This window comes from Corythoichthys intestinalis, chromosome 5 (assembly GCF_030265065.1).
Source record: "Corythoichthys intestinalis isolate RoL2023-P3 chromosome 5, ASM3026506v1, whole genome shotgun sequence".
Lineage (NCBI taxonomy): Eukaryota > Metazoa > Chordata > Actinopteri > Syngnathiformes > Syngnathidae > Corythoichthys > Corythoichthys intestinalis.
Genome location: NC_080399.1, coordinates 59,353,517 through 59,377,990, shown reverse-complemented (window position 1 = coordinate 59,377,990; position 24,474 = coordinate 59,353,517). Strand labels below are relative to the sequence as shown.

At 37.9% G+C, this 24,474-nt stretch overlaps 2 protein-coding genes across 7 annotated transcripts in view; both read right to left on the bottom strand.

Moving 5' to 3' along the window:
- Positions 1–2,098: 2,098 nt before the first annotated feature.
- On the bottom strand, positions 2,099–11,521 carry tmem170a (transmembrane protein 170A). The gene is made up of 3 exons (XM_057835740.1): positions 10,583–11,521; positions 6,201–6,371; positions 2,099–2,723 (listed from the first exon to the last, which is right to left on the bottom strand). Exons 1-3 carry the CDS (start codon positions 10,692–10,694, stop codon positions 2,593–2,595), a joined length of 414 nt encoding a protein of 137 aa, XP_057691723.1. The 5' UTR covers positions 10,695–11,521; the 3' UTR covers positions 2,099–2,592.
- A 2,505-nt stretch (positions 11,522–14,026) lies between these two features.
- Positions 14,027–24,474, bottom strand: part of ppp6r3 (protein phosphatase 6, regulatory subunit 3) — a 94,555-nt gene continuing 84,107 nt past the window's right edge. For 2 of the 6 annotated variants that reach the window (XM_057835733.1, XM_057835739.1), the window contains 3 exons: positions 21,728–21,745; positions 16,930–17,004; positions 14,028–14,357 (listed from right to left, as the gene is read on the bottom strand). In XM_057835733.1, coding sequence (XP_057691716.1) covers positions 14,306–14,357; positions 16,930–17,004; positions 21,728–21,745 — 145 coding nt within the window. In that variant the 3' untranslated portion in view covers positions 14,028–14,305. Of the gene's footprint in view, positions 14,358–16,929; positions 17,005–21,727; positions 21,746–24,474 lie in introns of all 6 variants that reach the window. The other 4 variants (XM_057835737.1, XM_057835734.1, XM_057835736.1 and 1 more) reach the window with 4 other exon arrangements.

The following is a 24,474-nucleotide window of genomic DNA, read 5'->3' as shown; positions in this document are numbered from 1 at the left end:
CGCACACATGCACATGAGGCGATAAATCGCAGCGGGAAAATTACTGCCTTCATTTTCATTTACCGTGCGATAAATGGAATTATTGCTTATCGCGACAGGCTTACTTATTAACACAAACTTAAAAAAAAAAAAAAAAAAATTGAATACGATGAAAAGCTTCAGTTTGGTACACAGTTGTCACATCATTCAAAACACCTGCAAAAGGTTCCTGAGCCTTTAAAAAGTTAGTCTAATATATAGGATACAATTACACACACAACCCGTGCTTGAGCCCTTGATCTCAGAACTGTCATGCAAACCACTTCTTCGCCAGAAAGATTTTGAGCTCAGCCTGATAAGCCACAGTCCTCCCTTGTATTCATTCAGGGCATATTGGAAAACAGGAACATAACAGTCCATATTTGGGCATATCGTGAAGGCTATGGGAAGGCACACTCAAACAGGTTAATATAACAATGATACTCTATGCTACAATGTTCTCATGCAAGCATAACAAAAGCATACAAAATATGATGTATAATGATTGTGTTTTAAGCATGAATAAAATTCTCTCACACTTGCCACCTAATAGCCTATAGCCAGGCTATCCGTTTAATAATCGGAGCCAAAGGAAGTGACGTCATGCAGCGCGCCATTGCCAAATTTATGTGGCATTACAGCACTGTAAACAATGGTGGAATATAATACACTGCTTTCCTGCTCCTTTTTTTTCAACTGAAAGAGCTTGTAAACCTTACGCTCGAATATGTCCAGATAAGACATCAAACAACGCAGAAAAATGATAATCTTTCGGTTCAGAGGTGAATCGCGAGGACGATGATGTCACACACTGCTCCTTTTTGCACAGGCGTAGTCCGCAAATTTATAAACGCACCTTAAAAGTATTACGGACAGTTAGAAAATATTGTCTGAATTACAAGGCAAAAATTTGTCCGTACTAGTGTAGCCTGAGACATAGACTTCATAATGGTATTGACAGGTCAGATCGGTCATGCACTGCGCTTCGCCTTTGAGTAGAGGGCCACCCATATCAAGAGGAGCTATTCACAAACACGCGCATGCAGCAATCTAATGCCGGATTTCTGTTGAAAAACTACAAAAGCTGTACTGCACGCAAACAGGAAGGATTGTTTCAGGAGTGACTTGTTCGAGGATTCAAGGGAATTATATTTTTCGTACCATGCATGCATTTTGAAACGTGAAAAAAATCAATGGGAGAAATTAGCCGCTACTGCATTGGCATCATAGTTCGCAATATTTACGTAAAATAAATCCTAACTGCACGTTTTATTTTTTGCTTTTAACCAAGAATCGAGACTGTTTTACGTCCATATCTATAAAGAACTCGGGAATTTAAGCATGTATACACAATAGTTTCCACCGGAAAAGCTCTGTTTACATAAGGCGGCCGCTAGCTACATTCAGCATTGTACTTCAACATATTTATGTAAAATAAATGCTAACTGCGCGTTTTTTGCTTTTAAACAAGAATCGAGACTGTTTTACGTCCATATCTATAAAGAATTCAGGGATTTAAGCATTTATTCACAAGAATTTTTAACAAGAAAAGCTCTTTGTCTGCGATTCGACTCGGTCAGCATTGACGGGGCACTAACAATGCAGGCCCCCTATTTATCGGCCCAGCATCCCGTCAATATATTATAAAGTCTATGCCATAGAGTTTCTTTCCCAGTTTTCATCATACTCATGTTTGCACTGAAACATCACTGTCACTGCACTGCTAATGCCACAACATTGTCACGTGCAACTCACTAAGTAATGTTCTCAGACATCAGTCTCAATCTGGGAACTGTATAGGGATGTCCCGATCACATATTTTTGCACCTGAGCGAGAGACACCAGATTTTTTTTTTTTGGGACAAAAGTTCCAAATCTGTTACAGCACTGTCTGACAGCGCAGAAATCCCCCGCCAATTTGAGCTTTGAAATTTGCAGTTTGTTATTCGCAGATTTTTTACGGTACTGTATGAGGCTGCCTTGACACCTGTGCATTGTGTCATCTTCATCGAAGTGCTCAGGTGTATCTTCATCATCATCATCATCAGGTCAGTCAAAAAAGGAGCTGCTGGAGTGTAATCTAAGTGTTATTTTATTTAAAAATATTAAGATATATGCATGTATACATGTACAAATCATTGTTTTCTATATTGGTACTACTTACAAACGTCTCTACATACTGAATTTTCAGGTTGAAACACGTCTCAACGGGCAAATATTACCTCGTTACGGAAGAAATTTCAGGATACAAAAGGCAAAAATACATTATGACTGGTACTCGCAGCCTCCAGTGTTTACAGAACGTAACATACTTATAGCTGATCTGCCATTGGCTGTTGCCTAGCATTCCTGGGATCCAACTGGCTAAGAACCCATTAAACCCATCAAAGTCCACACAAGCAGGATCCTGCTGTATATTTCATTTTTTCACCTGAGTTGCTCCATGTTGTTTTAGCAGAAGTTCTACCCTCGTACTGCTCAAGCAGCAGGAAATGAAATCACATGATGCATCTCCATTTGTCCAAGCCACAGCTAATTGTTGTGACTAGTAAGGAGGCTATCTGTATCCTGCCGCTAAAGTGTGGCAAGCACTCGAAGGAATGAAATAACGAGGATCAGGAAGGACTGTCCAACACCAAAAAATAAAGCCTCCAGAGAGATCATCTTCTTCCCAGCTGCCTTGTAAACGCCTGCTATGGCTGCACCTGCAATCAAACACAAGTGATAAACATTATAAAGGTTTGGTCGGGATTATACTCAGCTGACTAGTTTAAAAACACAGTTTATTATTAAAACCTATTTTTTCAAGATAACGTTCTACACTTTCCTCTGGTCCGACCCTTTGTGATTTCTGTATTTTATATTTGTTATTTATTATTATTTTTTTTTTAACCTGTCCTGTTCAGCTGCTTTGACACAGAGAGTGTCCTTATGGTCTGAACAGTTTTATGCTTCACATACTGTAGGAGTCATACTCCTGTTGTGATTGTAGCACAGGATCAAAAGAATAACTTTGCAAATCACAAATTTTCTTTTAAAATGCGGAAATCTCAGTTTAATCAATCACAATGGCATTTTTTTCCTTTAATGTCTATTGAAATATTAGGGCCATTGAATTAATAACGTGAAATCTTACATACTGCTCTTTAAAGTGACTGCAAAACATGACTAGCGGGAGATTCTGCCAAAATAGAACGAAACCATTGGTAGTTCACGTTATGAACAGAAAGCCTCAACCATAGACTTCATGATGAACAGAAAGCCTCAACCACAGACTTCATGATATTGACGGGACACATTCCCCAGACACTGCACCACACCTTTAAGTGGGGGGGCCATTCCACACTTTGCTTCAGTCAGTCGAAGTCGGTCGCAGTTATTCTCAAACACATGCAGCGATCCAACGCCGGATTAAGCTTGAAAAAGTACGAAAGCAGTACCGCATACAAACAGGAAGAATTGTCTCAGGAGCGATTTGTTCGGGGATTCAAGGTAATTATTATATTTTTCGTACAATGCGTGCATTTCGAAATATTGTGAAAAAAATCAATTGGAGAAATTAGCCGCTACAGCATTGGCGTCATAGTTCGCAGTATTCAGGTAAAATAAATGCTAACTGCCTGTGTTGTTTTTAACCAAGAATCGAGACTGTTTTACGTCCATATCTATGAAGGATTCAGGGATTTAAGCATTTATTCTAGGGCTGTCCAACGATTAAAATTTTCAATCGAATTAATCACAGCTTAAAAATTAATTAATCGTAATTAATCGCAATTCAAACCATCGATAAAATATGCCATATTTTTCTGTAAATTAATGTTGGAATGGAGAGATAAGACACAAGACGGATATATACGTTCAACATACTGTACATAAGTACTGTATTTGTTTATTATAAGTATAAATCAACAAGATGGCATTAACATTAACATTCTGTGAAAGCGATCCATGGATAGAAAGACGTAGTTCTTAAAAGATAAATGTTAGTACAAGTTAGAGAAATTTATATTAAAACCCCTCTTAATGTTTTCGTTTTAATTAAATTTGTAAAATTTTCAAAAAAATAAACTAGTAGCTCGCCATTGTTGATGTCAATATTTACACAATTCTCATGGTGCTGAACCCATAAAATCAGTCACACCCAAGTGCCAGCAGAGGGCGACAAAACTCCCCCCAAAAAAAAACACAAGTAACAAGCGCATATGACTAGACATGTGCCGGTTACCGGTTTACGGTTTACCGTGGTGTGAAAACGTCGCGGTTTCAAAACCACTAAAATTTTCCGTCATACCTTAGTACGGTATTCGCTATTTTTCATGTGCCAAAATGCAGCCGAAGTGGCTTGGTGCAGCACCGCTCACCCCTTCCCGTTTGTTGCCGTGAGTGTCACTAAACAGCCAGCAAACCCAAAAACAAATCCTCCAAACACAAGGCGTACTTTTCTTCAATTTATTGAGCTCTCAAATCGTGGTGAAATATACAAATAAATACATTTAAAAAGCTGTACAATTGTATTTTTCCACGTGTGATTAGGTTCAACAGGATAGCAGTAGCTCCATTAAAAAGTTCGCCAAAAACAAAACACACATTTTCCTTTCGAATTCAATATACAAACTAACTAAAACTTACAAAGACGAATGTTAGCCTAGGCTAAACTGGGAAAGCAGCTTCTTTTATGTCTCACAGCCGCTGAGTGAGAGAAAAGCTTGAATGCAGGGGGGAAGAAAAAGAAACGCGTCAAAGATCGCTAATTGAGAGAGGAGGTCTCACTCTTTTTTTTTTTTAGATGAAACCTTTCCTCAACAATATTTACATTTTAACTAATTTATAAAACTAACTTATACATTTTTAACTAACTTATTAACTTATGAATTCTTTGTTCTTTTTAACACAAAGGCATGGCATCATGTAGACTAGAGTTGACACAGTGGCTGAAAATGGTGAAACTTCACTTGAGCTTCCCCACCTCAAAAAAAAGTCATACAGTATATATTTTTAATTTTATTTAGAAGTGTTTTTACTTTCTATAGCAATTATTTTGTTCTTACTCTAAAATTGAGCAACTTGAGCTGTGGCTGTGGGTATAGTCTAGGTTCTATTTATTTTAATTTTATATAATATTTGTTATTTTTTGTTAATTTATTTATTTTCACATTATATTCATGTTCCAATTTGCAAATATGTTTTGAAAAAAATCCTGTTCAATGGAATTTTTTTTTTTTTAAACCCATACATCTCAAAATTTTGGAGCTATAATTGCAATACCGTGATACCGTGAAACCGCGGTATTTTTCCTCACGGTTATCGTACCGTGAAAATCTCATACCGGCACATGCCTACATATGACCCTGTGCTGTCATTTTAATCTGTTTGAGCGAGGCACTTGCGTTAATTGCGTCAAATATTTTAAAGTGATTAATCAAAAAAATTATTTATTGCCTTTATTCACAAGAATTTTCAATGTAAAAAGGTCTTTGTGGTGTTAAGGCGACGCCACAGTGGCTTAAAAACTAGCAGAGCATTCGCAATATTTACATAAAATAAATGCTATCTGCCCGGTTCTTTGCTCTTCTAACAAAGAATCTAGACTGTTTTACATTCATATTTATAAAGAAATCAGGGATTTAAGTATTTATTCACAAGAATTTTCAACGTAAAAAGCTCTTTGTGATGATAAGGCGGCACCGCAGTGCCTATAAGACTAGCAGAGCATTCGCAATATTCATGTAAAATAAGAGCTAACTGCCTGTTTCTTGTTTTGCTTTTAACCAAGAAACGAGACTGTTTTACGTTCATCTCTATAAAGAATTCAGGGATTTAAGCATTTATTCACAAGAATTTTCAACTTAAAAAGGTCTTTGTGGTGATGAGGCGCCACCACAGTGGCTTAAAGACTAGCAGCACATTCGACATATTTATGTAAAATAAATGCACACTGCCCAGGTTTTTTTTTTTGCTTATAACCATGAATCAAGACTGTTTTTGGTCAGTATTTATAAAGAATTTAGGGATTTAAGAATTTATTTACAAGAATTTTCTAAAAAGCTCTTTGTGTTCCCACTCGGTCAGCTTTGACAGATAGCCCCCTATTAATGGGCCCCGTGCCCCGTCAATATATTATGAAGTCTATGCCTTGACTAAGAACATCAAATAATAAAAAAATAAAAAAATCACAAACTCACTGGTGAGTACGCCTCCACCCACAGGTCCAACGATGCCCATTAAGAGGATGGCGATGGGCATGAATCGGGCCATTTTGTGCTGTCTAAGTGCAACGAACGAGAGCAAAGATGCCGGCAGGTGGAAGATCAGAGAGGAGACGGCTGCCCATAGAAAAACCCCATACCACATTTCTGGAAACACAATCATATTTACATATACTGTTAATGCATTGCAAGCCTAAATGTCTCAAAGAATATCATCAATGATGTGACAATAATAAAGTGATGGCAACAAGCAACACCTGAGCTTAATTTGAAGCTTAAAGCAATAGTAATCGTTTAGTATACTTTCATGGGAGTCATTAGTGCATAGAATCTAAGTATGCAAATAAGGAATTTCTTAGAACTATGATAAGCGTCTGCCAAATGAAGCGCCGCGAAGCTTTCCGGACAACTGGTTTGCACATAGTTCAAAGTGTCATTCATGGTGCTTCATTTGCTCTATGGCAACATCAGGTGGTCTAGAAGCCCCAAAGGTCAACAGTGTTGCGAGTTTTCTCCATGAAATTGGCCCCCCATCAGACGCAAATTTATATTTTTAAAAAATGAGGTCATTCATTTGTGCTGAAAATATTTTTGGTTGTGCTGCTATGGTTTTTGAGATGTTAACAATTCTTTTATAGGTCAACCAGCCCCCCCATTTTGATTAAAAATGGTGACAATTGTTTCGGCTACGTACTGCTGTAAAAAATGTCGTCTGTGTTGCTATCGTTTCATAGATATTTAGATATTAATTTCGAGTGATGACATCACGCAGCCCACCCATTTATTGCAACATGGACCCGAAATAGTGCCATTCGTTTATGCTACATTTGTGTTGTAACAAATTTCGCTTATGCTGCTATAGTTTCATAGATATTGACATCTTAATTTCGAGTGATGACGTCACTCAATGCTTTTCAGTATCCAACTCCCGCGCTGACGGAGCGTTTCAACTCTCTCAATGACAGAGGGTTCAACAACTAGCGCAAACGTAAGATAAACAAATGGCACCCCTTCGGGTCCATTTAGCAGTAAATGGGGGGCCTGAGATATTAATTTCGAGTGATGACATGACTTACAGCCCCTTCATTACTGCAAAATGGCCTCGAAGGGGTGCCATTCATTTGTGCTACGTTTGCGCTTGTTTTTGAGACACCCCTCTGCTATTGAGATAGTTGGTGTGCTCCGTCAGCCGCGACGGAGGGACTGCGATTGACATCATTACTCGAAATTAAGATCTCAATATCTATAAAACAATAGCAGCACGTACGAAAATTTCTACAGTACAAACGTAGCATAAATGAATAGCACCATTTCGGGTCCATTACGCAATGAATGGGTGGCTGAGAAATTAGGGTTGAGAGCATCGCTTGAATTTGAACGGTTCCGATTCCGGTTCCAAACGATTCTCGATTCCGATTCTTTTAATAGGCAGGTTAAAAAAACTGCATAGTTTATATCAATTTTTTAACTTCTCTATTTTTTTATTACATGAACTCACTTTGATTTAAATTTCTCACAGGGCTTTTTTTTTTACTTGTATATAAATATCAGGTTTTGAACTTGAATACAATGCTGCAATTCTGTCAGAAAATGCTCAATTTCGCCCAGAAAATGATTGCAATTACAAATGCTTTGGCAGTAATATCTTCATTTATTTTGCTTGCAATGAAAAAAAACCCAAAAGACAATGGGGGAAAAAGTAAATCATTATCATTTTACACAAAACTCCAAAACGCCGGACAAAAGTAGTGGCACCCTTCGAAAAATCATGTAATGCTTCCCTAATTTGTGTAATTAACAGCACCCGTTAATTACCCCTGGCACATAACAGGTGGTGGCAATAACTCAATCACACTTGCAGCCAGTTAAAATGGATCAAAGTTGATTAAATTTTGCAGCGTAATGTGGGGCCCAGTTTGAGAAATCTGGGTCTCCCTCAGAGATAATGGGTCTTCCAACAGGACAATGACCCAAAACACACTTTAAAAAGCACTAGAAAATAGTTTGAGAGAAAGCACTGGAGACTTCTAAAGTGGCCAGCAATGAGTCCAGACCTGAATCCCATAAAACACCTGAGGATAGATCTGAAAATGGCACCCTTGACCTGGAGCAGTTGGCCAAAGAAGAATGGTCTAAGATTCCAGCAGAGCATTGTAAGAAACTCATTAATAGACACCGGAAGCGGTTGTTCGTAGTTATTATGTCTAAAGTTTGTGCTACAAAGTATTAGGCTGAGTGTGCCAATACTTTTGTCCATTGCAATAAAATAATGCAAACTTGAGAGTAGCTGAGATCTGTCATGACAGAACATCGCTTCAATGATATCTGGCGCCATCTAGCATCGTGAATGGGTATAACGTCTAGACCGCGAATATAAGACGACCCCCACTTTTACAGTCTTATTTCAATGCAAAAAAACACCGTCTTATATTCGGGCCAATACGATACTACCTAAGCGTTTGTAATTGCAATCATTTTCTGGGAGAAATTGAGCATTATCTGACAGAATTGAAGGGGTGTCAATACTTTTGGTAAACAGTGTATGATGAGGTTTCTTTCCACAGGAGTGCACTTGTCACAAAGATGTTTGTTTTTCAAAAGCTCATGGGGAAAACATTTACAAATATTCTTTTGCCTATGTTTTAGAGTGTCTTATGCCACAGGCATTTATTGTATTGCATTGTTTGTTTTAGGTGGTGTTTCTACAAGTTAGTTCAGGCAGCGAGTGTTCTGTCCCTTGATCTTAAGTTGACTACTTTTTAAGTTTAATTTCTTTAAAACTGATATATTGTTCATCTGTCCACAAGATGTCACTATTATAACTCTGGACTCAATTTTTCTTTGGTTTTGCGATGTGCGCTTGGCTTCCCCTAGTGGTGACTTACTGGAAGCAGAAGGCAAAAAGAACTGTTTACGTTAGTAGGAAAAGCATCCTTGAGGTGTACAAACACTACACATATGCACTACACATCGTTGTGAACCCTTGATAAAACAAAATCTGTAAGTTTGCGCGTTTTAACAGAGGGTCTGATATCATTTCAGTGTGTTTATTCTGTTACTTTAGTGTCATTTATGTGAAGCGAAGCAACACGTTTTTGTGCTAAGTTAAATTAGCCACTTCATATAATTTGCTCATAAAGGAGCTAATCTTCATGCGGTTTCTTCTTCGTAGTGTTCGGCAGGCAGTCAGGGCATTGAAACTTGGAATCAAATTTTTTAAAATTCTAACGGTTCCGGAAGAACCGGGCTGTCCAACCCTACGCATGATATCATCATTCGAAATTAATACGTCAATATCTCAAAAAAACAGCACAAACGAAACTTTTTACAGCACAAATGATTGACAACATTTTTGAAGAAAATGGGAGACTGTTTGACATCAGATTGACCTATAAAAGCACAAACAATTTACATAATTTGTATTTAAATTTGCATTTGATCGGGGGCCAACTTCACAGAGGTTTGAAAATTCTATGGCTATTTGTTTAAGAAAATTATATGAATGTGCTTGTGTTGCTATATGAACACAATGCAACAAGTGCTAGTAGGATCAGTTTTTTTTTTTTTTTTTCATTTTATTTAGAAATAATAGCTTTCCCACAGTCTTCGGCTTTAAACTGTTTATTTTTGGATGGTATTTCAGTAGCTTTGGAAAATTCTTTCACAGCCCGAAATCCACAAAATGTGAGATGACAGGCGATCGCCATTGCGTGTTTTGCGGCTGCTTGGCCTTAAATGTTTTTCTCCATTATAACACTGGAGATTATTTTATAAAAATTTGAAAATGAAAAATAAATTTTCTTTGTGCTTAGATGCACTTGATCAAAACGATTACGATTCCTTTAATGTCAAAAGCTGTAAAAGTAGCGCATTTCTTTAAGCCTTGTCATTATTGCCTGCCTCCTAGTCTGAGTCGGTACTGTAAATTGTCATATTTGCGCAGTTACATTACCACTACATCGCCACTTGCTGCCAGTTTAGTCACTTTCTTCCCAATCTGTGTACCCTGAACTTGTGTTTTTATATTAGCCTTATTGTACTTTTGCTTCTCTTTAATGTGGTGCACGTTATGGTAAACAATAAACGCTTCCAATTCTATTCAGTATAGAGTGTTTAACGGAGGAACGAATGTATCAAATTTAAAATATCGATGTCCATTATGTGTGGAAATGCTAATAATATGCACTATCTACTGTATGCACTATCAACTGTACAACCGCGCACGTTTAATATCCCCTAAAGTCATTTTATAAAGTTAACTAAGTTAAGGTTAATAAAGTTATAAAGTACTGGTTAACTAAACAAAGAATAGTCGGCGCAAGCACTGGCGTGTACAGATTACAATAATATGGACCTACCTGAGAAATCAGCAAGAGATGTGTCGTTGTATCTGTGTGTACCATTTTTTCTTGGCACTAAATTCATCTCGAGTAGTTGCTGGAGAAGGTCATTTTCGCTAGATTGGCCCATGTTTCACGAAGATCTTCGGTAGTTTATATCATTAAAAGGAAGAAACTGCACTGCACTGGTAACAACTTTTGTTTTTGTTTTTCTCTGCGGCCATTTTCTTTTTTGTCGGCTTCTTCGCGTTAATTTGTGGTCCGCGGGAAACTGTTTGCGTAAATTACTGCCACCAGCTGTTGGGAATGTGTGGTGTAGTTCTTACAAAACTAATGTTTATGCTAATATTATTTTATTTCCCCCTTTTTTCCACTTGTTTCTTTTTCCTCTTCATATTTTATGTCTATCTGTGCAGAAGAAAGGCTCGCAGACCATTTGCTTGGAATTGACTGGTTTACTTGTATGTAGGGTTGCCAACTCCCTGAAAAAAATAATAAGGGACACCTCGTAAGAACACCTGTCGGCCGGGTATCCATTCCTCTTTAATTATTAATTTTTGGATGTGAAAAATAATAATATTATAATAACTATACTCAAAACTGAATCAATTAAGTACATATTTGAGTTATGTAAGCAAATGGGAAAAACTGTGTATTTTAAATTCAAAATATACTTGAATTAAATCTGTCCCGCTAAATTTAAAATTGTATAATCAAACGCTTAAGTTCCTGAGCCTTTATATATATATGTGTGTGTGTGTGTGTGTGTGTGTGTGTTTTTGGCCATATTTGTTTTTATATTATTGCAAACAAACGCTCAGGTAAAGTTATTATTATTATTTTTTTTTACAATTTAGTTGCGTTCAGCCTCCCCTCAGCAATAGCATTTTCACAAATGATCAGTGGTGGGGTGGGTAAAGTACTCACTTTTTTACTTCAGTAAAACTACAGATACAGGTGCAAATAATTACTTAAAGTAGAAATATCTAAGAAAAAATGTACTCGAGCAAAACCCAATGCAAAAATGCAATATACATATACATATGTATATATATATATATATATACACAATATATATATTTGTGTGTATTTGTTTATATATCATATGTATATATAATCATACATACAGATAATTGACTGCTCAGTTTTATTTAAAACGGATTTCAAATTGACTCGGCCTAACAAGCTCAAAAACTCCGCTTAATGGCGGCTTGTTGGCAACTATCAGGTGCATACAGCGACCTACTGTACAAGAGTGTGGTGGGTTTTATTGGTCAATTGGTTCACCTGCCTAATCTTGCTTGTACTCGTGTTGCTGTCTCTAGTGCTCATTTATGGTATAGTTGCACGGGGCTTATTGATTGCGCCGGAGGTATTAAACGAAACTACCAATTCACAATGAAAATAAAACAAAAACAACATGAAACGCAACCGACAATTCGAAAAGTAGTGGAGTAAAAAGTACTGATACCTGCTGTAAAATATAGTGGAGTTAAAGTGAAAAGTACCACTTCGTATTTGTGCTCAAGAAAAGTACGGATACACAAAAATGTACTTAAATACAGTTACGAAGTACTTTTACTTCGTAGCATTCCACCACTGCAAATGATCACTCCAAATAGCTAATTTGACAGAAGACAAAAATATAATGGTGAACATGCTTTTTCCTTTTTACGCTCGCTTCACTCAAACTCTTATCTCCCACACTCTTATGTTGTCTTTCATTCCGACAGTACCTTGACCAATGAGATGAGTACACTCTTATGTTGTCTTTCATTCACGACAGTACCTTGACCAATGAGATGAGTAGGATTATACTGTCATTGTTCCGTCAGCTCATTGGTCAAGGCATTTTCTTGTATAGCACCATACCAGCATTTGTTCATTCTACAGATAAGACAATATTTTCGAGTTTGATGATAATAAGGGACAAAGCATATCCCTTGAAAGCTCAAACACGGACGCGTACTTTTGTTTCTGAATTCCAGACAAATCTGTTTTTCAAGGGACAGTTATCAACCCTACTTGTATGTCTTGCTCTATTGCAAGCAGGTCAGAGTTCATAACTACCAAAAGATTGCATTGAGGAGTATTTCATAGAATAAACGGTATTGGATGCTCTATTTTTGTTTATTTATATCAGAGTTGTGCATAGGTTTTAAGTTGGTTTTGTGTTGCCTCATTTCTAACCTCATATTTAGGGTATATTTGCAAAAAGAGAAGTGATCACTGATCAACTTACCTGATAACCCAGTTAAGAACTGTGAAAGTGGCATTCCAGGCTGAACAACATGGCTGTCCGTTTTCCAGTATCGTATTAGTATAGAATTGCCATTAAAGGGACTGTACAATCATTTTGATGCGTTTCCAAAAACAAATACGTTTGAAGATACGTGCTGAAAACATGCACAGGCTAAATTGCTGAGTTATAGCAAGAATATTTCTTTCTCCTCAGGCGGCAGGATTTTTTCGGCTGCCCTAAACACGGTTGAAGGTGACGTGACTTAGAACCCTGGTTCTCCTTCAAGACAATTGCAACTTCTTCATTTACTTCACCATCAAGCTATAACCCTCTAGCCACCAAATGCATCATCTCTTCGATGCTTTATCTAGGTGAGCCAAATGGCGCCGATGCAGTGTGATTGGCAAGCCCCGCATGCATTGGACAACTACGGCCGACGGTTGATGAATTACGATCCGCTGCATTTCTGTCAACAGTCCACTGAGCAGAGGTGGGTAAAGTGACTCAAGTAAGAGTAGCGTTACTTCAAAGTAGTTCTCCAAAAAGTTTACTCAAGTACAAGTAAAAAAATTATTCGGCTTTTAGGTCCCAACCTAACAGTTGAGAAATATTGATTAATTGCATGACAGTTACAGTGATACATCCCCATTTCTGTCCCTACAAAGTAGAGCAGCAGAATGCAGGAAGAGGTGAAGGAGAGATTGATGAGCATGAGTAGAGGTGAATTGACTATTAACAAGGGATGTCCCAATTTTAATTTTGAATACTGATGGCTAAAAACCAACAAAAAAAAACACATTTTTTTAAAACAGAAACTTGTATTTCTGTCAAGTGACTTTGGTCAAAAGGAAAGATAAGATTAAATTATATATATTTTAAAGCGCTATTTCTGACTTTTTGTGCTCCAGTATTGTATTAGCTCTAGTGATGCCCCTGAGTGTTGCCCAAAGTTGCCTTCCTTCTTCACATTTGAAGAGATGCGGCCCTCTGGAAACCTTGACCACAAATGTCACGTGCCCATATTTAAAATTCATTAACAAAGTTTGTAAATTAGAAGATAGTACAGTGAATGGTTTTTTTCTAAAGTCAGCAGAAGGGTTAAGTACATCAACATGATGAATGAAATCTTCGAAATGAAAACATGATTATTATGATATATATATATATATATATATATATATATATATATAAATATATATATATTTTTTTTTTTACGACAACTTGAAATACTGCAAAATGAAGCAACAATTATAGTGCTGGAATAATTTAACCTCCGTATTTAAATTCCAATTACATTTTACAAAATATTTTATTGAAACAATCATCTTTTCAAACATAGTGACATTCCTAAACAAATCTGAATGAGAAGAAGTCAGTTGCAGGTCTAAACAACAGTACGTCATTGCTGTTTTATGACCAGGTTTGACCAGTGGCCTCTGCTCATTCATGAGGAGATTCTTCTCAAGTTGTTGATTACGCTGGCTAAAGACTACCCATCCTCATGCTGGTCCATTTACTGCTGGATCTGAGGACATTGCACTCTGGTCCAGTCTGGGTAGGTAAAAAAGAATATACATTAAAAACAAGAGGAGGGTACCAGGGAAATACTGTATGTTTAGCAACTATAGGAAATGTGAACATAGGAATATAAATAGAACCTAATGTTGACAGAATCATCCCCAGGAATATATTCATGTATCTGCCATCTTATACAGGGTTCGTACACCTCTTTCATGGCCAAATTCAAGCATTTTTAAAGGATGTTCAAGACCAATTTTCCAGTTTTTCCTGTACCTTTTCAACAAAATCCCAATGTTTTGTTTTGTTTTGTTTACACTCAGGCAGAAATACAATATGGTGCCTTCTCCCAGGTACGCAATCGTCTTCCAAAATGCTCTCCAACCGTGGAGGCTCGAAAAATTTAGTTTAAAAGGCGCTTATTCTGAAACCCTCTGTGAGGGTGAACTCTGAACACGTCCTATAGCAGACGTCATAGACTTCATAATGATATTGACGGGTCAGATGCGACCTTCACTGCGCCACGCCTTCAAGTGGGGGCCATCCCACAATCTGCTTCAGTCATTCGCAGTCGGTCGCAGCGACACATGCAGCGATTCAACGCCGGATTTATGTTGAAAAAGTACGAAAGCTGTACCACATACAAACAGGAAGGATTGTCTCGGGAGTGATTTGTTCGAGGATTGAAGGTAATCATTATATTTTTCGTTTTTTCATAAGAATTTTCAACGTTAAAAGCTCTTTGTTGTTAGGCTGCCGCCATATTGTCTATCAGACTAGCGTCATTCTTCGACATATTTACTTAAAATAAATGCTAACTGCACTTTTTTTTTTTGTTGCTTTTATCCAAGAATCCAGACTGTTTTATGTCCATATCTATAAAGAATTCAGGGATTTAAGCATTTATTCACAAGAATTTTCACCGGAAATGCTCTGTTTATATATGGCGGCCGCCACATTGACTGACAGACGAGCATTGTACTTCAACATATTTACGTAACCAAGAATCACAAGAATTTTCAACGAAAAAAAGCTCTTTGACTGTGATTCCACTCGGTCAGCTTTGACGGCCACACCAACAATGCAGGCCCCCTATCAATCGGCCCCGCGCTCTGTCAATATCATTATGAAGTCTATGCAGAAGTGCTGGCGTAGTGATCGCATGCTGTTCGGTGGAGGAAGACACAAACGTCACGGCCAAGGAAACATTGATAAATGCCCTTTCTTAGAAGTCTGGGACACTGGAAAATGGCTCCCACGCCTCCAATTGCTAACTAAATTATATCTTGATGTACGAACTGTAGTTTACCACAACAACAAAACACTATTCAGTTCTCGCATAAACTAGGGAAGCTCTTCACAAGGCTCTTTCTTACTCCTTAGAAGCTGTTTTCTTGTGCAACAAGGGGAGTCGATCGAAAACCAGGCGAGCAGGCCGAGCAGGCGACAAAGCAGAACGAAGTGACTCCCAGCCAGATTGAATGGTGAACTAATTTTAGCCTTTTCCACATTTTTGGTGTAAATGGCACATCAAGTTCAGGCTATTCTATTCAAGCTATATTCTAGCTTGTTTGCGCTGCTAACTACATCATGTTATATGGCAGGAAGGAAGAAAATTGGGGCATATTTTGATCACGCAGCATGTGCTTCAACCCGTATTTGGACTGTCTAAAACGAATCAGGTTGCGTGCAATGTTACCTCTAAGCTGTGGGCAGGTGCGTGCACAATCACGCACTGCTTGCACATACTCAGCGCACAAGAAAATCTATGCAGCGCCGCAGTGATGTGTCTGCGCGACACTGCTATTGGCGTGTACGATATGGCAACGCGATGCTCCCATTGTTGAGTTACTGCACTAGAATTGTATATAGGTGTGATGTGCATGACCGAGCCACAATGCACATCAGACAATGCTTCTCATTAAGACAATTCTTACCAGGTGTGTGTTTTGTAGTGGACTGGGCAGATTTAAACCACTCAACAGTGATTGGGCACACACTTGACTTAAATTATTAGGGTAAAAATTGGTTTCAATTTCTCTTTAAGTCTCCTTAGGCAGAGGGTTCACTTATTTTCCCCCTTTTGTCGTTGTTTGCCTGCTATCCTCATTAAATATCAAAACCTATTAATGTTTAGGTGGTTTTAGTCAAAGCAGACACTGTATTTTCATTTGTGTGATTTTGACAAAGATCAGATTAAATTTGATGGTGATTTTATGCAAAAATGTGAGAAATTCCAAAAGGTTTAGTTACCTTTTCATACCACTGTATAGTTTCAATTCGACTTGCATAAAACAGATTTCTGTGCTTTGCGACTGTTTTCACTACAAAAGCATTACAAAAGTAGCCATCCAGTTTCTATTTGGATGGGCTAAAAAAAAAAAAAATCAAGATTTTGGCTGCCAGTCTATACAAGGCCTAAGAAATAACGAAGACTATTAAGTATTTTTGTCCGAAAGACTAAGATGAAAATTAAAAGGGCTGCCAAAAACAACAGTGTTGTACAGTATGGCATATAGCACTAAAGCCAAATGGAACACATTTGAACTGGATCAGTTTATAGACAAAGTGAGGATCAACTGCAATAAAGGACAATTGTACTTACTTGGCATCTTCTATGTTTGACATTTCCTCTCGAGGGCCATTGGGGAATTCCATTGTGTACTTGCACTTCTCACTGCTTTCAAGAGGAGAAACACAGTCATTATATTGACAAAAACAAAAGAGACAAACTCAAACATTTCACAATACAATGCGAGGATGCAGTTCACCATAAATACATAAATATTGGACAACAACTATATGATGTATAAATCAAATTAAAACTATATGCCCCTGATGGTAAAAGACAATCACAACATGTATTTTAATGTCTAGATAAACTACTGAAATTTTCGGACTATAAGGCGCACTTCACTATAAGCCGTCACCCACCAAATTTAACACGAAAACAGCATTTGTTCATAGATAAGTTTCACTGGACTATAAGTCGCAGCCAAAGATATTAACCAGTAACACTTAATTTGACAGTGGCATCCTACGACTGTCATATGAACAAATGAACCACCATGAAGCTTTGCAGCCAATTAGTTTCAAAGCTTCATTGTTTCAAGAATCTTCATTTGGCCAACACTGCTCCCTTGGTGGAGACAGTCATCCTCTGCCGTCGTCCAACATGCTTCCTAGCATGCATTGCAGCGCTACAGATGTAAATAACAATCAAAATTCATGTTCTGTGCTAGTTATTTCTTCACTTACTGTTCCAGTTTTTTCATTAATTGCTAGATAATGTATTTGGTAACACTATTTAACTGTGGCACCATAAGACTCATTAGATCATAATAATTATGACATTACACTGTCATGAGCATTAATAAATGTAGATGTCATTTTTGGTTATCCGGGAAATTATCTTAGTTTTGAATGAATGTAAAAGATCCGGGCTGGACATAAATTGAGTTAAAGAGATAATTCCAAGAGAGGAGTGATGGCCAAATGAAGCTTCTTGAAGCAATGAAGCTTTGCAGCCAATTGTTTCAAAGCTTCATGGTGGTTCATTTGGTCATATGGCAGTCCTTTAATCAATCGTCCGATTAATCGATTATAAAAATAATTGTTAGTTGCAGCTCTAATGCATATGGTAAATTTTCATCGATATTTTGTCCATAGGTACAGTGCCAGCCTAAAGTATTGGCACCCCTGCAATTCTGTTAGATAATGCTCAATTTCTCCCAGAAAATGATTCATTCATTATTGATTCATTGATTTTGCTTGCAATGAAAAAACACAAAAGAGAATGGAAAAAAAAATTAAATCATTATCATTTTACACAAAACTCCAAAAAATGATCCAGACAAAAGTATTGGCACCTTTTGAAAAATCATGTAAGGCTTATCTAAATTGTGTAACTAACAGCACTTGTTACTTACCAGTGGACATAACAGGTGGTGGCAATAACTAAATCACCCTTGCAGCCAGTTAAAATTAATTAAAGGTGCCTAACCCCTGTCTTAGGTCCTTGTGTGTACCACATTGAGCATGGAGAAAAGAAAGAAGACCAAAGAACTGTCTGAGGACTTGAGAAGCAAAATTGTGTGGAAAAATGGGCACTTTCAAGGCTACAAGTCCATCTCCAAAGACCTGAATGTTCCTGTGTCTTCTGTGCAGAGTGTCATCAATAAGTGTAAAGCCCAAGGCATTGTGGCTAACCTCCCTAGATGTGGACGAAAAAGAAAAATTGACGAGAAATTTCAATGAAAGATTGTGCGGATGGTGGATTGAGAACCTCGACTAACATCCAAATAAGTTCAAGCTGTCCTGCAGTCCGAGGGTACAACAGTGTCAATTCGTCGGTGTCTGACTCTATGGTAGGATACCCAGGAAGACCCCACTTCTGACCCAGAGACATACAAAGGCCAGGTTGGCGTTTGCCAAAACTTACCTGAGAAAGCCAAAAATGTTTTGGAAGAATGGTCTCTGGTCAGATGAGACAAAAGTAGAGCTTTTTGGGAAAAGGCATCAACATAGAGTTCAGGGGGAAAAATTGAGGCCTTCAAAGAAAAGAACATGGTCCCCACGGTCAAAAATGGCGGAGGTTCCCTTATGTTTTGGGGTTGCTTTTTCTGCCTCTGGCACTGGACTTCTTTACAGTGTGCATGGCATTATGAAGTTTGAAGACTACCAACAGGTTTTGCAGCATAATATAGGGCACAGCGTGAGAAAGCTGTGTCTCCCTAATGGGTCATGGGTCTTCCTGCAGGACAATGAACCAAAACACATGTCAAAAAGCACTAGAAAATGGTTTGATAGAAAGCACTGGAGACTTATAAAGTGGCCAACAATGAGTACAGACCTTAATAGCATAGAACACCTGTGGAGAGATCCGAAAATGGAAGTTTGGAGAAGGCACTCTTCAAATCTCAGAGACCTGGAGCAGTTAGCCAAAGAAGAAAGGTCTAAAATTCCAGCAGAGCATTGTAATAAACACATTGATGGTTACCGGAAGCGGTTGTTCGCAGTTATTTCGTCTAAAGGTTGTGCAACCAAATATTAGGCTGTGGGTGCCAATACTTTCGTCCGGCCCATTTTTGGAGTTTTGTGTAAAATGATAATGATTTCATTTTTTCCCCCATTCTCTTTTGTGTTTTTTCGTTGCAAGCAAACTAAATGAAGGTATTACTACCAAAGCATTTGTAGTTGCAATAATTTTCTGGGAGAAATTGAGAATTATCTGACAGAATTGCAGGGGTGCCAATACATTTGGCCAGTACTGTACTGTAAATAATGAAGATAGTTAGGAATAGTTGTAAAACCTAATATGTGTGCTGAACAAATTGTATGTACTTTACATGTATATATTTGCAGATCGTTACGTGTAAACCTGGAAATGTACCTTATTCGCCCAGATATAAGACGGCCCTGATTATGAGAGGACCCCCTCTTTTTCAAGACTCAAGTTTGAAAAAATAATTTTTGAACACCAAATTAATTTTTATACAGAACATAATTACAGTACATCTGAAACAAATGATTATAACAATATATTTGAGAGAAAAAGCATGTTATTTTGCCTCATTCAAATCTTAATATCTGCACATTTAAATATGTAAACTAAAGCGCAATCACATTCGTAAATGAATGGCTTCTGGTTTTTGAAATGTAAATAATCCAATCTATTGTGATAAAACAACAAAATTGCAATAACTGCATTAACCATAAGGGGTTCGCTTTGGCCTGGGGAGTCAAGTTCAGCATTCGCTTAAATGATATCTGGCGCCATCTAGCGTCGTGATTGGGTATAATGTCTTGACCCCGAATATAAGATGATCGCCACTTTTTCAGTCTTATTTCAATGCAAAAAACACCGTCTTATATTCGGGCCAATACAGTAGTTTCAGCTTGAGTGTTTAGATTGGGTAGTTTGTTTGCTTGTTAATGCAACAATTATTATAATGAAGAATGACGGACAAACGAGCTGGCAAACAATTGACCTTTTGCAAACTCTGCCTCCTAAACGGCCATCAACCAATGATACGTCCTTAAGACCAGTGTTAAGGGAGCATGCCTGACAAACTCTGCCCAATTGTCTAAGTGATTCATTTGGTGTTTTTTTTGTTAAATTTGTGCATTTGCGCCTAAAAAAATTATTGTGAGTAGAGAAAGAATGAAAGCATGAGTGCAAGCACAGATTTTACCCTTATAATTCGCATTTTATTACTATAAAATATAAGACATTTGGCGACGTCCTGATCCCCATCTTTTTAGCTTACAATAAATCGTTAATTTAGAGAAGACAATTGTTACAGGCTCTGTATGCCTCCAATAGGCCTGTCGATTGGCAGAATGGCCCATAAAACACTGAGGTAAAATTCAACTGCGACTTGCCATTTGGAGCTGTATGCAGTATACAGAAAATTAAGTTACAGAGATGGTTCACAATGACTGACGTAATTGTTGGTAAATTTGATTTTTTAATGAAACGAAAAAATTAAAGTCTTTTCAGCCTGCTTTGACTTTGTGTTGTTTGGCTATGCTCATTCCCCTTTAGGAAATTCCAGCCAGCCAGTGTGCTTAACGTTTGGAGTCACGCGGCTATCAGAAAATCAAACAAACAGCAGAAGCACATTGCTATCAACTGGTACGCTAATGCTACAAGTAAACGTGATGGGAGATGGATAATAGTGAAACGTCTACCGGTAGCCAGGCCACAGACACTAGTAGTATTGCATTAGTCGATGCTCATAGTGTGGTGTTGGTGCCAAGGAAGAACTCGATTCGGTTGTCTGGAAGTATTTTGGATTTGAGAAGGACAACGAACCATGGAGCCCTACATCAGTTTGACGGTCCATTTTATAGACAACAAGTGAAAGCTGCAAACATACAGGCTATTTCCTGGACGATCCCACGGGTGAAATGATCGCTCAGGCCCTGAAAAAAATGCTCTTGTGTGGGACCTGAAAGAGTACAGCTTTGTCGCAGTCACCAATGACAGCAGCTCTAAAACACTGTGGAAACGGCTCGAGCTCAATGAGTGGATGGGGAGCAGTGTTTTGGGCACAGACTGCACCTACCAATCAGTATGTTGCGTTATTTTGTGTCTTTGTGTGTGTGTGCGATTTCTCTGATAGCTTATATAATGGTGTAATTTATAATAGATCAGCTCAGCATAAAGTATAATCCTACTTCTGAGGTTTTTGATTTTTTTGCAGGGGTTCTGATCCCCATTAACCGCAAAAAAAACAAGGAACAATGTATAAACTTTTGAAACCCCCAAATGGAAAACACTGTGATTACAGTACATGCAAAACAAGGGACAATGACGAAAAACACAAACAATATCAAAATATGGACAGAAATGTTTGAGGTTGATGGCTGCAAGCTGAAATTTGATTGGTGGTACATACCGATATGATTTCAACACTCTGACGAAGACCACAGCGACAGTGCACAGCAAGGAGAGAGGAAGGGAAGCTTATGTTGCAAGTGTCATTTGGTTTTTATAATAGAAAGTGTTAATTATTATTTAGTCTGTAATGCGGTATGAACAAGGGCAGGGTGACAGAAGATGACCAAATTTATTTAGACAATTCACTTGGGGCAATACTAAACCTAAGTGGTATTAGAACTTGATACAGTTCAGTTGCAGGAAAATTTTCAGTGCAATTAAAACCAACTACCAAAACATTACTTGTGTTTTTCACCCAGGACATTCAATTTTTGATTCAACATCTCTACCAAAATATTAAAGGTGCCCTAATGCGGTTTTGTTCATATTATTTGTAATAATAACCTATGATGCCATTTTACTGTGTTTGCACAAAGGTTCGCCCAGTATGTCATTTTTAAGCTATTTTAGTTGGTTCCTTTTGCTTTCATCATAATATAAATTGAGAAAGGAAAGACACAGTCAGACCTCGGGAAAAGATATGCTGCGTTCAGACCAAAGTGCAGTTTTGTGTGCACTCTTTGGCTAGGTTCATACTGCAAGTCATAATGCACAATTCCGTTTTTTTGTCATATCTGATTTTTTGGCGTGTCTATTCCAGATTGCCTTTGTCCACTGAGCCCGTTCAAGTATTACGCATGTGCAGAAGCATTAAAACAAATTTCACATGCTAGCTTTACGTCATTCTAGGGCAGACATGTCCAAAGTCCGGCCCGGGGGCCAAATGCGGCCCTCGGTCAAATTTCATCCGGCCCCCAGCCTCTGTCATAATAATCATTAACATCTGGCCCGCATAGACTTAATATATTGGTCAGCAGTACTGCTACCAGCATATGAAGTAGCTTACACACTAAATGCTGCACCTCATTTACCCACTAAAAGGAAGCAGCACTCTAAGCAACATTACCCCGAGTGACCCCTTACTCCCAATTTTCTAAAATGGCGACAATCAACAAAAACTGTTGACTGCGACGGCCGACGCTTCAGGGATAGGTGGAAATTGGACTATTTCTTCAATAAAATACACAACAGCTGTGTCTGCTTCATTTGCAAAGAGACAGTGCGCTGTTTAGTAATAGTTCAATGTTAGGCGATATTACCAGAGGCGATATTACCAAACAAGACACGCTGTCTTGTACGAAAAGATTACAGGGAAGAAGCGAGAAATTGAAGCAACTTGAAGCTAGTTTAATTTTACAGCAGCATTATTACATTACATATAACAGCAGTATTTCGCTAGAGCTCGAGAGTCGAAAGAGAACGCCACAAAGGCTAGTTGTGAGATTGTCTAAATTATTAATTTAAAAAATTAGGGCCGCAGCTATTGATTATTTTAGTAGTCGATTAATCGATGAACTAGTTAGTTCGAATAATCGAGTAATCGGATAAGGAACATGAAAAATTAAAATACCTGAGCTGAGCCTCAAATGGTATAAAAAATAAATAAGGATTGACAAAAGAACAATGGCTAACTTACATAGCAAATGTCTGCTAGCTTAAATGCTATAAAACACTAACGCTTTTTTTTTTTTTTTTTTTTTTTTACAATGCTCTTGACAAATCGTTCAGACACATATTCCCACCAAAAAAAACAACAACTGCTAAATATACCAGTAAACTAAATTACGAATGCATAAAAAAAAAAAAAAAAATTTTAGCTCAAACAAAAACTTGGCTTATGTTGGTTTTAACATGGAGCAGCTGGATTCAGCCATGTGAAATGAGGCAGACTAGAGGGCAGTGTATCACTTTAATTAAACGAATACTCGAAGCAGCAAAATTTAATTCAAATCTTTTTTCTTTAATCGAATACTGGAGGTAATCGATTCATCGTTTCAGCACTAAAACGTTTCAGCACTAAAAAAAAAATAATAAAGCAAATGTGACACACAGAATGGCTTGCTAGCATTTCCTTAAATATATTGTTCAACGTAAAGGACGTTAGCCAAGGTCGGCCCTCCACATTTTTACCCCACCAAATCTGGCCCCCTTTGCAAAAAGTTTGGACACTCCTGTTCTAGGGTGATCATATTTTGATGTCCAAAAAGTGGACACAAATAAATAACACATAAATAATTCCCGTTTAGTCTGATGTTCAAAGTTTATATAGATTGATAGAACGCATGCACTGACCGTATATGTGTGCGCCATGACGCACACATATACAGTCAGTGTGCCCTGACTCTCGGACATTTAAGCAATATTGAAATATTGCTTATTTAGCGCACACAAAGAAAACGGAGCATTCTCAGGCATATCCTTTCTTTTCATGGTATTTTTTTTTTTTATGACTGTAGTCAAGCCCGCCTACTGCCTGAAAGGTGAGTTCAAGCTAGGCGCTAACAGTAATGGACAGCTCCATCGCTTCCGATGCCTTCCTGCCTCTCTCGCTCTATGCTGATGTAATTGCTGCATGAATTACGATTTGGGAGACGAGAGTTCAGACCGCAGCCACATTCTGGATAAATGCGACCCAGATCGGATTTTAACCACATACGAAAGTGACCTAGATCAGATTTGAAATGGTCCACTTCTATGTGACTTGTCCTGTTGAGGCCGTCAAATTAGTGTCTCACACGAGCCAGCAAAACACCAAAAAAATAGGATTTGTGCATTAAGACCTGCGGGATGAACCTAGCCTTTGTGTTCATTACGAGGCCAACAGTCAAACAACGGTTCACATAACCTACAAATAAGGACCGTAAT